This window comes from Amaranthus tricolor, chromosome 5 (assembly GCF_026212465.1).
Source record: "Amaranthus tricolor cultivar Red isolate AtriRed21 chromosome 5, ASM2621246v1, whole genome shotgun sequence".
NCBI classification, from domain to species: domain Eukaryota; kingdom Viridiplantae; phylum Streptophyta; class Magnoliopsida; order Caryophyllales; family Amaranthaceae; genus Amaranthus; species Amaranthus tricolor.
The window spans coordinates 11,328,704-11,343,703 of record NC_080051.1 but is presented as its reverse complement, the minus strand read 5'-3'; the positions used below and the strand labels follow the sequence as shown (position 1 = coordinate 11,343,703).

General features: G+C 32.6%; 1 protein-coding gene across 1 annotated transcript in view; it reads left to right on the top strand.

Moving 5' to 3' along the window:
- LOC130812802 (serine/threonine-protein kinase TOUSLED) overlaps positions 1-11,191 on the top strand; it is an 11,805-nt gene extending 614 nt beyond the window's left edge. The window contains exons 1-16 of the mRNA XM_057678408.1: positions 1-241; positions 1,592-1,657; positions 2,055-2,258; positions 2,409-2,459; positions 2,694-2,801; positions 2,883-2,927; positions 3,322-3,434; positions 3,671-3,737; positions 3,841-3,907; positions 8,603-8,700; positions 8,800-8,979; positions 9,126-9,336; positions 9,423-9,687; positions 10,049-10,103; positions 10,325-10,486; positions 10,777-11,191. The exon at positions 1-241 is cut by the window's left edge and continues 614 nt beyond it. Of these exons, the coding sequence (XP_057534391.1) occupies positions 8-241; positions 1,592-1,657; positions 2,055-2,258; positions 2,409-2,459; positions 2,694-2,801; positions 2,883-2,927; positions 3,322-3,434; positions 3,671-3,737; positions 3,841-3,907; positions 8,603-8,700; positions 8,800-8,979; positions 9,126-9,336; positions 9,423-9,687; positions 10,049-10,103; positions 10,325-10,486; positions 10,777-10,872 (2,022 nt within the window). The 5' untranslated portion in view covers positions 1-7 and the 3' untranslated portion in view covers positions 10,873-11,191. The remainder of the gene's footprint in view (positions 242-1,591; positions 1,658-2,054; positions 2,259-2,408; positions 2,460-2,693; positions 2,802-2,882; positions 2,928-3,321; positions 3,435-3,670; positions 3,738-3,840; positions 3,908-8,602; positions 8,701-8,799; positions 8,980-9,125; positions 9,337-9,422; positions 9,688-10,048; positions 10,104-10,324; positions 10,487-10,776) is intronic.
- The last annotated feature ends 3,809 nt before the right edge of the window (positions 11,192-15,000 follow it).

Sequence of the window (15,000 nt, the reverse complement as noted above, 5' to 3'; positions counted from 1 at the left end):
AAGCGAAATGTCGGATGAGATGTTAATTCATTTCTCATCGAATTCATCTAATCAGTCGGATAATTCTTTGCCTACTAAAATTGCGAAGCTTGAAGCTCGTTTAGTTGGAAAAGGTTCAGTTTCGGGTCCAAACTCAATGCCTTTACCCGCTCCAACTGCCTGGCCTTCTGCTTCGTCGTCTAAGTTTGCTGATATTGATAATGTACCAGAACCATCAACCTCAAGTGATTCTGACGATGATGTGAGTTTATGGTTTTTTTTGATGTTATTTTGATATGTTCTGAATCTGAACTTGCATTTCGCATCAATTTTTTTATATCTATTTCCCAATCTTTTGAACTTGCATTGATGCTTCTCTAACTTTTTCTGTTGAAATTGTGATGGATGTCTTGATTTTGTGAATATATGCTGATATTAGCTATATAAAACTAATCTTGATAAAGTGATACCCATCCATTTCAATGCCCAATGCTGTTAAGAGGCTCCCATCTAAGACCAAAAAAGAGAATAAGGTCAAAGGGCACCCAACCCTATGTTCGTAATCTTCTTTCTGCAGGTCATGCAGGGAACGAAACATGAGGCTAAATCCTTTGAAACATTACCTTCCATTTTCCAAAGTTGTGCAACTTAAGATATATTGAGTGTTGAAATAGTGCACAATGTGAAAGCAATAAGTCTAATATAGTGTGAAAGGTCTGTTTGTTTTTCTAAGAAAATAGTGCGAAAGATCCTTGAATTTCCCTTTCCTTTTGATATTGTTTTCCATAAAAGGATTTTTGCATAACCCCCCTTATCTCAATTAATTTTTTCTGTGATCTAAGAAATGCATACAATTAGGTATTGATTATGCCCACAATGGAATCTTGAGTTATCATAAATATATTGTTTATGAAATAAGAGGATTGATTTTGACTTCAATGCGGTTTTGATGTTTTTGATTATTATGATGTGCACAATATCCTTTTATACGTCTGAAACCTAGCAAGGTGGGAGCATAATGAGAGCCTAGGTGGTAGTTATTTTGTGGCATTGGGGTAAGAGAATTTGTATAACAATAGAAATAATGCAATCCTAAGATGTATCCTCTCTAGTGAAGTTTATGCGCGTTAAAGTTTCCTTTTATTCATGAAAATCAGTAGTAGCACATGTTATTATGGGAAATTCAATTTTTTTCATGATGCATCATTTCAGTCAAGTACATGACCTACTATATGTAGAATGAATATACAAATCTTGTGGATCAATAGTTACATGCTTACATCAATATGTATACATTCCGCGTTAAACTGTGTAGCTCATTATTTGGGAGGAATTTCTAGTGTGATAAATTTCTTCCGTCCTTGAAATTCGAATCCATATAGGTTGACTTAATTGTGTAGTGTGCTCACAAGGATCTAGTTTTAAACATACAATACTTGCTCATGTCCTATATTTAATTTTGTTATGTGAGGAGGAGAGAGAGGAGGTGGTGAGTGTTAGGTTGGGAAGGCCTTGTCCAAAGGATTATTCTTCTTGCATTGGATTACTATTGTTTGAATCAAAATTTTCTATTTATATGCTCTTCTCATTGTGTATGTTGCTTTATCATCAGAGCGGGGGGGAATTTCTCATACAAGCAAACAATCAAAAGCGCCAAAAACTTCAGGATGATGTTGAGGTAATTTGTCGTCCACTTTTTCTAGACTAGATTAAAAAGTGTGTTGTTGCATGTTATTTTGGTCTTTTACTCATAACAAATTGAAATTAAATTTATGGGAAAGCATCTAGGGGAAGGAAGAACATGAACACTTGAATTTTATATATTTGGAGTGGCTCTAAGATGCTTGTGAGAGAGCTTGGGATATGTACGAAAAGTAAAAATGAACAAAAAAAATCACTTGACGTTTGCAAAATTGGACTTTTAGACTATGAATATCTTGTTGACGGGTTACTTCTTATACACTCTTAAGGGAATTAAGCTAGATGACTTGGATAGTATATATATATCGTCATAAATGAATTTTTCTTATCCCGTGTCTACTATCTTACTTTGGCAAGATCTTCCACGTTTTTAGGTTCTTAGTGATGGGATTTCGAAGACCATTGAAGGCACACCCATCAAGCCTGGTTTGGAGATTCCCAAGAAAAAAGGTCGTGGTAGACCTCAAGGAGCAACTAGTCGTGGCCGTACTTCAAGATCAAATGATCACCCTAAATCTCAGGCATCTCCTTTACCTAACTCTTCCATAAATGGTCACATGGACAACTCAAATAGCAAGGTAATGTTCTATTAAGGATTTATGCATGTGTCTTCTGAATTTTTGTGGCTTTAATCTTGAACAGCTTGAACTGTGTTGAAGTTTGAGGTTTTTTATTGGTAGTATTAGATTGTAAAATTCTTTAATGTTCAAATTTAATTCACTTTGCAGGATACCAGATGTAAAGAATTATTTATGAATGGTGATCGCCCGCCGTTGGAGGTACAATTTTTAATGCCATAAAACCAAATACACTACACAAATAATAACTAAATGAAGAGGATTAAGTGAAGGTAGAACACAAAGTAATGTAGGAGGTATAAATGAAGAAATGGTGCAAGTATCTTGGTGCCTCACTTGTGCATTTGAGCATTAAGATTCTTATGGTGGAGTAAATCTCTTTTTTCTTATGATAGTCTCTTATCGGGTTTTCTTTTCTTTGTTCTCCATAATTAGGATGATGTTGCTTGTTTGCAAAGGAAGGTTTCTTCTTTAGAAGACGAGCTACGCAAATCACGTGAAGAGATTGCTAATTATCAAAATCAATGCCAACAACTAGGAAAGGTAAATCGCAATGTTTCCAGACGTTATTTCAACATTTTGATTACTATTCATGGGGAATTGATGTAAAAAGTGACTTATCAGGAGCTCAAGGAGCATAGAGAATGTGAAGAAATCATGAAGCCCAAGGTTTGTTCTTTACTAGATTTTTGAGCTTTTTTTGGTGCATAAAATAAGGATTTTTGAATCTTTTAAGATTTATTTCTTTTGGACCCTCCTTATCCAAAAAAACCTCCTTTTGAACTCTGGTTGCAAGTGTTGGCCTTTTGTAAATTGTCACCTTAAAGTTTTTATTTTGTAAATGCTTGAGATAGGGCCGAGCCTAGGCCTTCCGCATTTCCTACTCAAAGATCGAACATGTAAAGTTGGGATTTTGTAATTGCTTTTATTGTTCCTTTTAGTTATATTGTTAGCTTAGTGAAGTTAGCTTGTAGACAAGAAGCATTGTGCTTTCATGATGATTGGTGGCATAGTTTAATCAAATAGATTTTTAACATTTGACATTTTTTCCTTATTTATGCAGCGAACAAAAGTTATATCTGATTTGCTGATATCAGTTTCAAAAGCTGAGAGGCAAGAAGCAAGGATGAAAGTGCGCCAGGATTCATTGCGACTTGGCAATGTTGGAGTGATAAGGTTTATCATGGTCCTTGGGGGAGTTTCTTGTCATTTACGTTGTTTCTGCATGTTGAGAAGAATGATGCTCAATAGGAGAGTGAAGTGGTGTTAAATAGCGAAGTGAAGCTTTGAAGTGATGTTAAATGGAGAAGTGAAGTTGTGAAGTGATGTTTATCTGTTCAGCATTGTGTATAGTGTCTCTCTAGTATGGCCTCAATTAAATATTAATTTGTCCAACCTGTATTTTTTTGCAGAGCAGGAACTGTCATATCTGAAACTTGGGAGGACGGGCAAGCGTTGAAAGACATTACTGCACATCTTGTAAGTGTTGTGATCTATTGACTTCCTTGAGTCCTGGTGGCTGGTTTATACTTTGTTTTGCTTGTTGTGTGATGATGTACTGATGATAAATTTTGTTTTCAAGAAACAATTGTTAGAGGCAAAGGAAATGGTTGAGAGACAAAGGAAATTGTTAAGGAAGCGACAACCTGGTACATTTTTTGTTTTCATTTATGAAATTTGTCTGCCACTCAATATGTTTTATAATTAAGAGCTATGTTACACGTACTCGGTTATGATTATTGTGCGGCTCCTAGTATCCGGTTAGTCATTTATAAATATTTAGGCTATGGGGACACCGTCCTAGTATTGAATAGGGACGGGTATAAGGGAAAATAAAAAAAAAAGGGTTCTCAAACAAAATGAAACTATTTTTATTTACTAATAAGTAATGTTATGCCCAAACTAGAAAAGCAAATAAAAAAATAAAATGATAATGGACAACTCATATAATAGTAGGAGTAAATTATATAAATCACTAAGCACTCTTGAAGTCTTAACTTAGAAATGAAAAAAAAGAACAAAAAAATAAAATAAATAGCATGTTCTATCACGTGCTACTAGAAAAAAAGGTTGGGAAAAATTTAATGCATTTAACAACTCATAGTAGTACAGAGAGCCTTGGAACTCAACTTTTCCTTTCTCATTTCATTTTTCCTTTTCTCAGTAAAAATATATGAACTTTGAAATCCCTCATCTTGTGAAATCGAAACGTTACTCCGGCGTCCCATCTTCGTGTCGTATTAGAGCTTTATAGAAAATGCAAACTCAAATAATGGTGGCAAAATTTTATTCTCCTATCTCACTACCTTATAACTTTGTGTCGTATCCATCTTCATTCCGGGTTATTGGATCCGTATTCAACATCGGTATTTATATCGACCACTCGGACATCGGTGAGCTGGCCAAATCGAAGAGTTCCAGTAACATAGATTAAGAGTAAGAAAAACTTTGCTTGTACACCAAAATATATGACGAGTTGTTTGCTTTTGGTTTCATCTATTAAACAAAGTGGATTGTTTTATCTTTTAAAGTTACTTTTTGACAAAAATTGATGATCACATGTTGTAAGTAGGACCATTGTTACTACGATTGAGGTACGATCTGGGTCGTAGTACGGGATCAAGAACATAATTTCACCATTTTAAAATGAGGTGGGATCAAAATTATTTGGGTTGAGAATTTTTGGGGCGCGGAATGATACATTGAGGATTGAGGTACGATTTAGGTTCGATTACTTAATTGAGTATGTTCTTATACTTGATAATATTGAATTTAGATTAAAATACAAAAGAAAAATGAAAAAATAGAATTAAATTAATATCAATTCAATACAAAGTTTTAAAAAGAACTTTAGTACTAACTTTTAGAGAAAGGAAAATGAAAAGTATAAAGATAAAAGTAAAGTTTAGAACGATAGTAATAGAAATTAAAAGAGTAAGGAAAAAAAAATGACAACTGGATGTCGACTTCTATGGTAAATAGGAGGCAACTTTTTGACTTCCTTCAAAGTTCAAACCATGTTTGAAGAAAAGTGAAGGTACAATTTTTTTTCTTGTCTTCTTTCTCTTCTCTCATTTGTTTTTATCTCTTGCTTCTACCTTTAAATTGGTGGGAGAATTATGGATCAATTACTTAAGTGATCCAGATTGCGATTCCCTGCGATCTAGATCACCACTGACCCGCTATTCGGGTCTAGCAATCTAGATTGAGGTTCACTTACCATTTGAATGATCTGGGTAACATTAAGTAGGATAACCAAAGGGAATTTAATTAACCAAGCAAGCAAATAGAACAATTTCAGGCGATACTACTTAGGTTATTTTCAGCTATTGTATGTTTAGGCTATATAAATCTAAATAATTTGATAACATAGAATGTTAATATACCCTATTTTTTAGATCTCATTTTAGTTAATTAATGTTGTGTAAATATTAATTTAGTTTTATTAAAGATTTTTGAAAATGAATTTAGTTAAAGTAAAGTTCAATTACATAAAGTGATTAAGAATTGGATTAAATGTAGGCTATGTATATTGGATTAAGGTTTTAGTAGCAAAATCTTAGCGTAAACGGCAACAGTCGCAATCGTTGTAGCGAAATGATGATGCGGTAACGGAAGTGATGTGGTTATCGTAACACAAATATATTTGTTTATTCTAGAAAACATTTACAACGCGGCCAATGCAATGCTCATGAAATATAACTCCTTCATAAGTTACATAACACTCGTTATGTAACTTATTTGAGAGTTGTCGTTACGATAAATCCCGTTATTTAATGGTGCATGGATTTTCACTCAAAACACCGCATTGAACATTACGTAATGTGTAACGCTCGTCATTTCACCATTACAACGATATTTTACAATGATATTTCATCTTCCCGTTAAAATTTCATGTATACCCTTGAACTTTAATTATTAAGATCCCTTAAATTATAGTTAGTAATAATTTTCGTTAAGACAAAAGAAGTAACTATTAAGATAATTAGTTATACACTAAAGGTACCTCATATGGTGCAGTTGTAATTGCTATGGGCATATTATTTCATAGTTCAATAACAAAAATGAAATTAACATTTAAAGCTTCCCTTATGTGTTTTTTTTTTTAAAAAAAACTCACACTGCATCGACCGCAATTCCCGTTATTACTTGGTTATAGCGTTTTTCGCAATATCGCGACCGTTTCTGCAGTTGCATCTGCGATCATGCTTTTTTCCATGGCAATGTTGCCTTGTTTTTCCGCTATGAGGAGAATGGTTGTGCGGCTAGCAACTTGACCGCTAGAAATTGCTATAACATTGAACCCATTTCCAAAGGAGCACAAAAGGTTACTAATTCAAACCATTACTAGGAATTGCACCGTTACAATCAAATTAGTTGATGTTTTTTTTGACTTTGATATTTAATGATTTCAATGTTTTGATAAGTGGTATTAACTTAACAACCAAGAATCAAGTGGATGAGGAGTTCTCATAATTGAAGTTTGTATGATTATTAGTGGCATATTTCTCTCATGAATTGCATTCCTACAATGTGAATGAACAATATATAGACGGTTATCATTTAGACATTAAATGTTGATGAGTATTTTATTTTTCGTGCAACTTTTCTATGTATGGAAAGCCTTGTGATATAGATATGCCAACTGACCAAGCTATTTTTATTTGCAATTTGAAGTTATGAAAATTTTGAGTAATTCATTTTACAAATAAAATTCTTCCAAAATATCTACAAATATCCACAATATTTCCTTTGTATCTTGGTGCTGCCGTTGATTTAGAATCATCAATCTACCACTGTTACGGATTAACACTAGGTACTTGCCGAACAAAGTATTGTTCATCATGGAGGTTTGAAGAAGCATCAAAATGCTATATACATGTTCTTTAGTCTTATAGAAATGATTGGCGTTTTAGTTATCATTTTTATAATCAAAACAGTTTACCTTCACTGACTTGTTTAAATCGCCAAATGGCTTTTTAAGACCACATATAACGGTTATAATATCTTGTTTAGCTAACTAGTACCCCATAGTTAATCACATAGAAATATAAACGTATATTACTCATTAATACGTACTATATAGTGACTAGATATCCGATAATCACATATATAATTATCAATTACAATATCCTACTAATACTAATCAAATTACTTCTCATTTGTTCTTAGAATATCCTATATTAACAGGGTATCACAGTTTATCTAATCTTGAGAGTATCTATGATTGGATACTGGTTCTTGGTACCATTCATCTCTATAGGATTTTCATTTTTGATGATACCATTAATTCTTGTGGAATTTACAAGCGTTTTAACAATTGATAAGCTTTAAGAGTCTTAGCTTCACTTCGAAGAATATCTAATTTTTGTTTAACCCTCTCTTTTATAGAATTAGTTTGATGATTACTACATTGTTTGTCTGGAATGAATCATCTAACTACAGGTCCATTATTGGTATATGAATCCCAAAATTGGTGAGGAGTGTTCTTGATAGGTAGGCATAGAGGGAACTATGAAGTTATTTTATTCAGTTTCCTAATGTCTTGAATAAGGCTCTTGCCTTAGCAGACTCATCCCAGTGCAATTTTGTAAAGAAGGTGCATAAGTGGAATGAAATCCCAAAATCAGTGAGGAATGCTTTTGATAGGGAAGTTGTGGAGAAAACTAGGCATGTATTTCACTCATTACCCCCAATACCCTCAATTAAGGCTCTTGCCTACGTAGGTGAAGAAGTCAGATTTATGTTTCGATGTACAAATTTTTTGTCTTTGACTTCTTATCAGCATTGAATAAACCAAGGATTCTCTTGCCCCCCATGTTTATTGGCTTTTTTTCTTGTCCTTGTTGCTTCTATTCACAATGTCCCCTGTACTTATATAATGCGTTCAACCATTTGTTTAACTTTTGGTCATTGCTATTCTCTTTGCTGTTATCCTTGCTTCTTGTGCAGGACATAGGTTAGTGATTTTTTCTGTCTTCTCTTTAGACAATTTAATAAAATATAATTGAATCTAATTCAACACACCTGTATTTAGTAACTTCTCACTTTCTTTCACTGTAGAGCTCTGTTGAGTTATGTCATGTGGTGTTTAATGTCTTGACCGCTCGGAAAATAGCTGACATGCAATGTCCTTTTGATAGGAGTCTTTATATACTTCTCTGTAGTTGTCAAATGTCAAGGCTCTAGGCCTTTTTCCCATCAAAGCTTCATCTTCTCCTTTCCCACATTTTATTTCTCAGATTGATGACGTGTTACTGATGCTCGAGAAACTAAGTGTATCATCTAAATGTTTAATTGTTTTATTGCCCATTAGTCACCATTGGGTGGAACTGTTCTTGCAGATAAGAGTGATGGATGTGACTCAGATTTGGGTGTCCAAGAGGAAGATTTCTTTATTCAGGATGAAATATATAAATCACGTCTTGCGAGTATAAAACGGGTACTTCTTTTGTTCTTTGAAATCTAGCTATCTTTGAAGTATCTGGATTATTTTGTTCTGTTAAGCTTCATGTTTTCTACACTCTATACTTGTCTTTAGGAGGAAGAAGTGGTGTTGCGGGAGAGGGACCGTTATGAGTTGGAGAAGGGTAAGCTTATACGTGAGATGAAGCGCATACGGGATGAGGATGGTTCCCGTTTTAATAACTTCCCAATATTAAATCGCCGATACGCCCTCTTGAATCTCTTAGGGAAGGGAGGTTTCAGCGAGGTCTACAAGGTTTAAATTTCGACAATTATTTCGTATACTGCATTCCATGATAATCTTCCAAGAGTAAATATGTTTTTAAATGCATATTTTTGCCTCTGTGGGGCATGTGAGCATAAAATTTTTTGCAGTGATTTGAAGTGCAAAATTTCCGGCAGGCATTTGACTTGGTAGACCATAGGTACGTTGCTTGTAAGCTTCACGGTCTAAATCCTCAATGGAGTGAAGAGAAGAAGCAAAGTTACATCAGACATGCTATTCGAGAGTATAACATTCACAAGACTTTGGTGCATAATAATATTGTTCGTCTTTGGGACACTTTTGAGATTGATCAAAATGCATTCTGCACTGTCCTTGAATTTTGTAGTGGTAAGCTGTTCTTAATGCAGCTTATTTTTTCTTTTTTGGTGGGTTAAGTGCTTTTCCTTGTTCAAGTATCATTATTTTGTGTTCAGGCAAAGATCTTGATGCAGTTCTTAAGGCGACACCTGTATTACCAGAAAAGGAAGCACGAATAATTATCGTACAGATATTCCAAGGTCTTGTCTATTTGAACAAGAGATCACAAAAGATAATTCACTATGATCTGAAGCCTGGGAATGTTCTTTTTGATGAGCTTGGTGTAGCCAAACTCACAGATTTTGGTCTGAGCAAAATTGTAGAAGAGGATGTTGGATCCCAGGGCATGGAGCTTACTTCGCAAGGAGCGGGTACTTATTGGTATGTAATATATTATGCTTAATTTCCAATAAGGTAAGGACTCATGAAATGTGGATTCTAAGAGCTTGGCAATCTTTCTCTTCACAAAACATAACCTCCAAAATCACCCGCATTGACCTTGAAATCCGTTTCGTAAGCGTAACCGCGACCTTGACCGTGACCAAAACTTTATTTTTACACTATGCTTGTGCCTCTTGGGCTATCTAGGTTTTGGCATGTTCCTTGAGTTTGTGAAGTCCGAAATCAGCAATTGTTCACTTGATGCAGAAAGTTTCTTGTCTTATATTCTGGCAAAATCATTTTGTAACCGCAGTTTGTTTGTCAAACAGCAGTCTTTTATGGTTCATTTTTTCCTTATCAGGTACTTGCCTCCTGAATGCTTTGAGCTCACTAAGATACCACTAATATCTTCAAAGGTACGCTTGTTTTGATATATCTGATCATTGATTAGGCAACTTAAATCTGTATAGTTGACTCCATATGGAATCGAGGACATATGGGGATGGTTCTTTGTGTGCTACTCAATGTGCAAATTATAGTTGGTAATGGATAGTTTACACTAGCTATTCAATTACCAGTTACCTTCGTTTGAAGATGGCCATATTACTATATTCCAACTGTTGTGCTGTTGAAACAGGTTGATGTCTGGTCAGCTGGTGTTTTGTTTTACCAAATGCTCTTTGGAAAACGTCCTTTTGGCCATGATCAAACTCAGGAACGAATTTTACGGGAAGACACCATAATTAAAGCAAGAAAGGTGGATTTCCCTTCCAGACCTAGCATCTCGAATGAAGCAAAGGTAAGACCTCATACATAATAAGCACTCCCTTCATCCCTTATGAAATGTTTTTTCAGCACCAAGCCATCTTATTTCTGTCTACTGGGAGGATTTGTTTATTGCATTATTCATTTTACTCTTAAGATATCTTGCATTATTCTTTTGAAACTAGTGTGGTCCGTTAATTAGCGAAAAACTTGACTGACATTTGGTTGAAAATAACTCTTTGTAACCTTGTTGGTTTGATATGTAAAAAAATAGAACTTCGTTTTAACAAAACATAATGGTGTTTCTGTGCTTTGCTTTTTTAGGAATTGATACGCCGTTGTCTAACCTATAATCAATCTGAGAGACCTGATGTTTTGAGTATTGCTCAAGATTCTTATTTGACGTATGCGAAGAAGTGATTGACCGAGGCAAGACAATTTTTTTGGATTATGGGAAAAGAGAGTTTCCTTACTACACCTTGTTATCGAATGCTATACCTCGGCCATCTGAGCTGCAGAATGCTTTTCTGTATAGGTTGTATCTGTGAATCTTCTGTAACATGTATATATGACTCCTCCCTCCTATACATTTCCTTCCCAGCCAACCGGATTTGATGCCTTTGTTTTTTCGGCTTTCTGCACTTTAGTATTGCCGTCAAATGTCAATTTACTTGTTACTGCTGATTGGAAATGAGGAGCAACAGTTGTACTAAAAAAAATTTGAAGTTGACTTGCAAAATTCCCTCTGGCAATCGTGCTATACGCCTAAATATATACTGTAGTTTCTGCTTTCAAATTTTAGTATATTAAGAACTGCTTTTTTTGGAGGGCTTCAAAGGGCTCTTAAAACACTGTACATTTTCTAATGTTTGGTTCTTATACTCCCTTGGTCTCATGGCTTTTGTTACATTTTATTCAATTTGGTTTGTCTTTTAAAGGCTTTGTCACATTTTTATTTTTAATCTTTGTACTTTTTCTTTAATTCTCTTTCAAATTTAACTTATTTTTTTATTTCATTCATATGCTTTGTATAAATCATGCATGTTTTAGATAAAATGTATTTCATTCATACAATTATTTCACTTTGTATAAATCATGCATGTTTTGATTAAAAATGTCAAATTTTTAGGATAGATGTTGTCGAAATTTTCACTCATATTTATGGCGTCTCTTTACTCCTTTAATTATAGATTTCATTTCTATCCTTTCTTTAATATTTGAAAAATTATCCTCAATAATCTCACATATTGTCTATCTGTTGTAAATAATCTCTATTATTGATTATTTTAAATAATCTAACTTTTGTGTATTTTTTGCTAACAGTACCTCTTGATAAATTTTAACCAACTACTTTAGGTATCTATCACTAAAGAGAAGTACGGGTAGATCAACGAAGAAGCACAAGCTAAAAGAAGTTAGTGTAACAGCTAGTTACCTATAGTAGTTTGTTAAAATATAAAAAGAGGTGTAGTCAGTAAAAAAATACAAATTTTAGATTATTTAGAAATAATAAATCATAAGATTATTCGCGACAGATGGAAAATATGTGAGATTATTTTGGACAATTTTTTCTTAATAATTTATTTATTTTAATGTGACATTAAAATTTTTTTCCCGTCCTTTGCGGTTTTGATTTCATAGAATAAGAGTCAGAAATTTAGAGGTGTTGTACAATACCTCCTATCCTAAGTGGAATGTGGCTTTGCTCTCATTGTTTTGTGTCAAGAGAACTAAAAAAATTCAAGTATTGGCTCGGGATAAGGTGCTCTATGCATAAGCTCATGCCAAATTCCCTAAACAAATGCATTCAGTATTCAAAAATTCATTTAGTTCTTAGGACATTAGTAATTATAAAATGGGTAGTCCAAATGAACCTTTCCTTGAGGTTAGTGAACTTTTCCTTGTAAGTTTGGTCCTAAAATGTTATATTGGGATAGTCATCATCTCTCTCATTTCATGCTTCTCTTGATGCGATACCTCCTCTTTCTCCTTCTTAATCAACTTGATGCAATTGTGAAATATGGTAATTTCTGTAAAAGGACAACAAAATAAGGCACAAACATAAAATTTGTATTACAGAGTAGAAATAAGCTAGAAGAGAATAAAATTAAATCCAAATAAAGAAATGTCACCTTAATGCATAAAGAACCCAATTTTGAAAAATGGTGTGAAAGTGGTGATACTCAAAACTTTTTCTATCTACAGATCCTTAGATGGTGACATCCTAAGAGGATGGTGTGTGATATCACAAACCGTAGAATTTACTCCATTAACGGGAGCATTTACAATTTCCTTAGTTGGCAAAATTAGCTCAACTGTTGCAACTCTCATGACCTTTCAACAATGGTTGGTTGCATACTAATCTTTTTGATGGTAGATTGAAATGAATAGCTTCATCAAGATCGCTTAAGGTGAGTCCACCATCAAAAACCTTAAGGTGAGTCCACTATCAAAAACATTAATTTTAGCCTTATCTGCTTTCAAGAAATCCCTTCCTAGCACAATTGAGAGATTTTGATTCTCCATCATCTCCAATACCATAAAATCTCAAGTAAAATTCATCTTTCCAATACAAACATCAAGATTACTTACAATACTAACTGGGTGACGAATGAAACCATTAGCAAAAAGTAAGGAGAGGTTAGTAGGTTCAAGTCTCACATTGGTTTTTCCACACATAGGCAATAGTAAAATACTCAGTCCAGCTCCCAAATCCGCAAGTCATCTCTCATCCTCCAATTCAGTTAGCTTTGCAGGAATAATAAAGCTTTTGAGGTCACCCTCAAGTTAGTTTTAACATCATTATCACTCATAATATCACTAACAATTTTAAGCTTAACTTTATCTCTCACACCTATTTGATTACTCATAAATATAACATTCACATGTCCTACTTGATTTTTTTTCCATGTTGCTTAGAAGTTGTCCATTAGGCTTGGTAATATTGTTTGATTTGTTGTGTCATTCGCGCCATTGAGTATCAATGATTTAGTTGTGGGCTTGGATTTGTTGGATTCCGTTGGATCTGTTCTCATTGAATTTTGTTTGTGAAGCCATGAATGCTCCCATCATTACCTCCAAGTTGGGTTTTGCTAGCTAGTTTTTTAATTGACATGTTAGTTTTATATATCTCAATTATAATATAAACCAATGATAATGTAAGATGCGATACTATTTTAATTTTTGTTTATACTAAATGGTATTGAAATTAAATTATCTGATTACTAATATTTATTTTTATTCTACTGAAATAACATTTATCATAATTAGATAGTTAGACTAATAATTTATATATCAAAATCATAATTTTAGTTATCTACTTATTGATATTAAGTTAGTCAATATCATTAGTGTAGTTATATTTTCGATTTTAAATTATTAATTAACTTTTTAAAATAAACTACATATCTTAACTTTCTTAATTACTATATCAAATCAATCATAAATTTGAACATGAATTAATTAATTTGTAATTGATTTTTGTATTTTCTTGAGTTGATGATTTGTTTTCTTATAGTAATTCGGATTGTCATATTGATTACTAAATTTGCTATTTCTGTATTATATAATCAAAAAATCTTTTATTGCAATCAATTTTAGGTTTGTAATAAATATCAAAATATAGGCATAATAATTGACATGATCTTTTAAATTAAGTATGTTTAATTAGACTAATTTCAACATAATCTTATTTTATTATTTTTTTCTTATTTTAAATATTTTTGAAACATATGCCTAATTAAATATTTTTTTTCTTCATTCTAAAAAAACTATATTTTATCTTGGAAAAGATTTCTTAAACTAAGTAGACAATATTTTTATCAAACATAAATGTAATTGAAAATGCATTTTTAAAATTAAAAAATTTGATATTTAATTTGAAAAAACTTTTTAAGGTTTTTAGTAAGTGTTTTTTAATTTAAATATTTAGAAGTGTTTTTTTTTTGTTAAATTTAATTTATGATTATATTAAATTTTGTTATACCAATATACTAAATGACATTATTATTTAATAAAATACACATTAATATATATATATATATATATATATATATATATATATATATATATATATATATATATATATATATATATATATATATATATATCTATTAAAAAGATTGGAAAATTTCAAGTGGCACTGTTCGGAGTTTTGCCACATGGATTTATGAGATTTGCTAAATGTTGATTACTTTACAAGCTATTTTTACACCCTGTCATTTTATATCAATTAAAATAAAATTGAAAAATCAAACACCTAATTAGGTATGTATAAATGGAGCTATAATCATAAATCTTATTACAAAAACTATAAAAATCCACATGTCATCTCGTTAAGAGATATAACAAATGTCAAATGCTTATAGAAGGCAATAGATTATATGGATTCAATTTAAATAGCAAGTCAATATTTAAATAACACAAAAACTTGGACGATACGGTCTCATTATGAGACCGTTAATTTGGGTCGACTTAATTCGCGCATGTAACAGTATCGCACGCTTTCCCTTGTTTTTTCCATTTTCTGGCCATTAATCAATTTTGAAC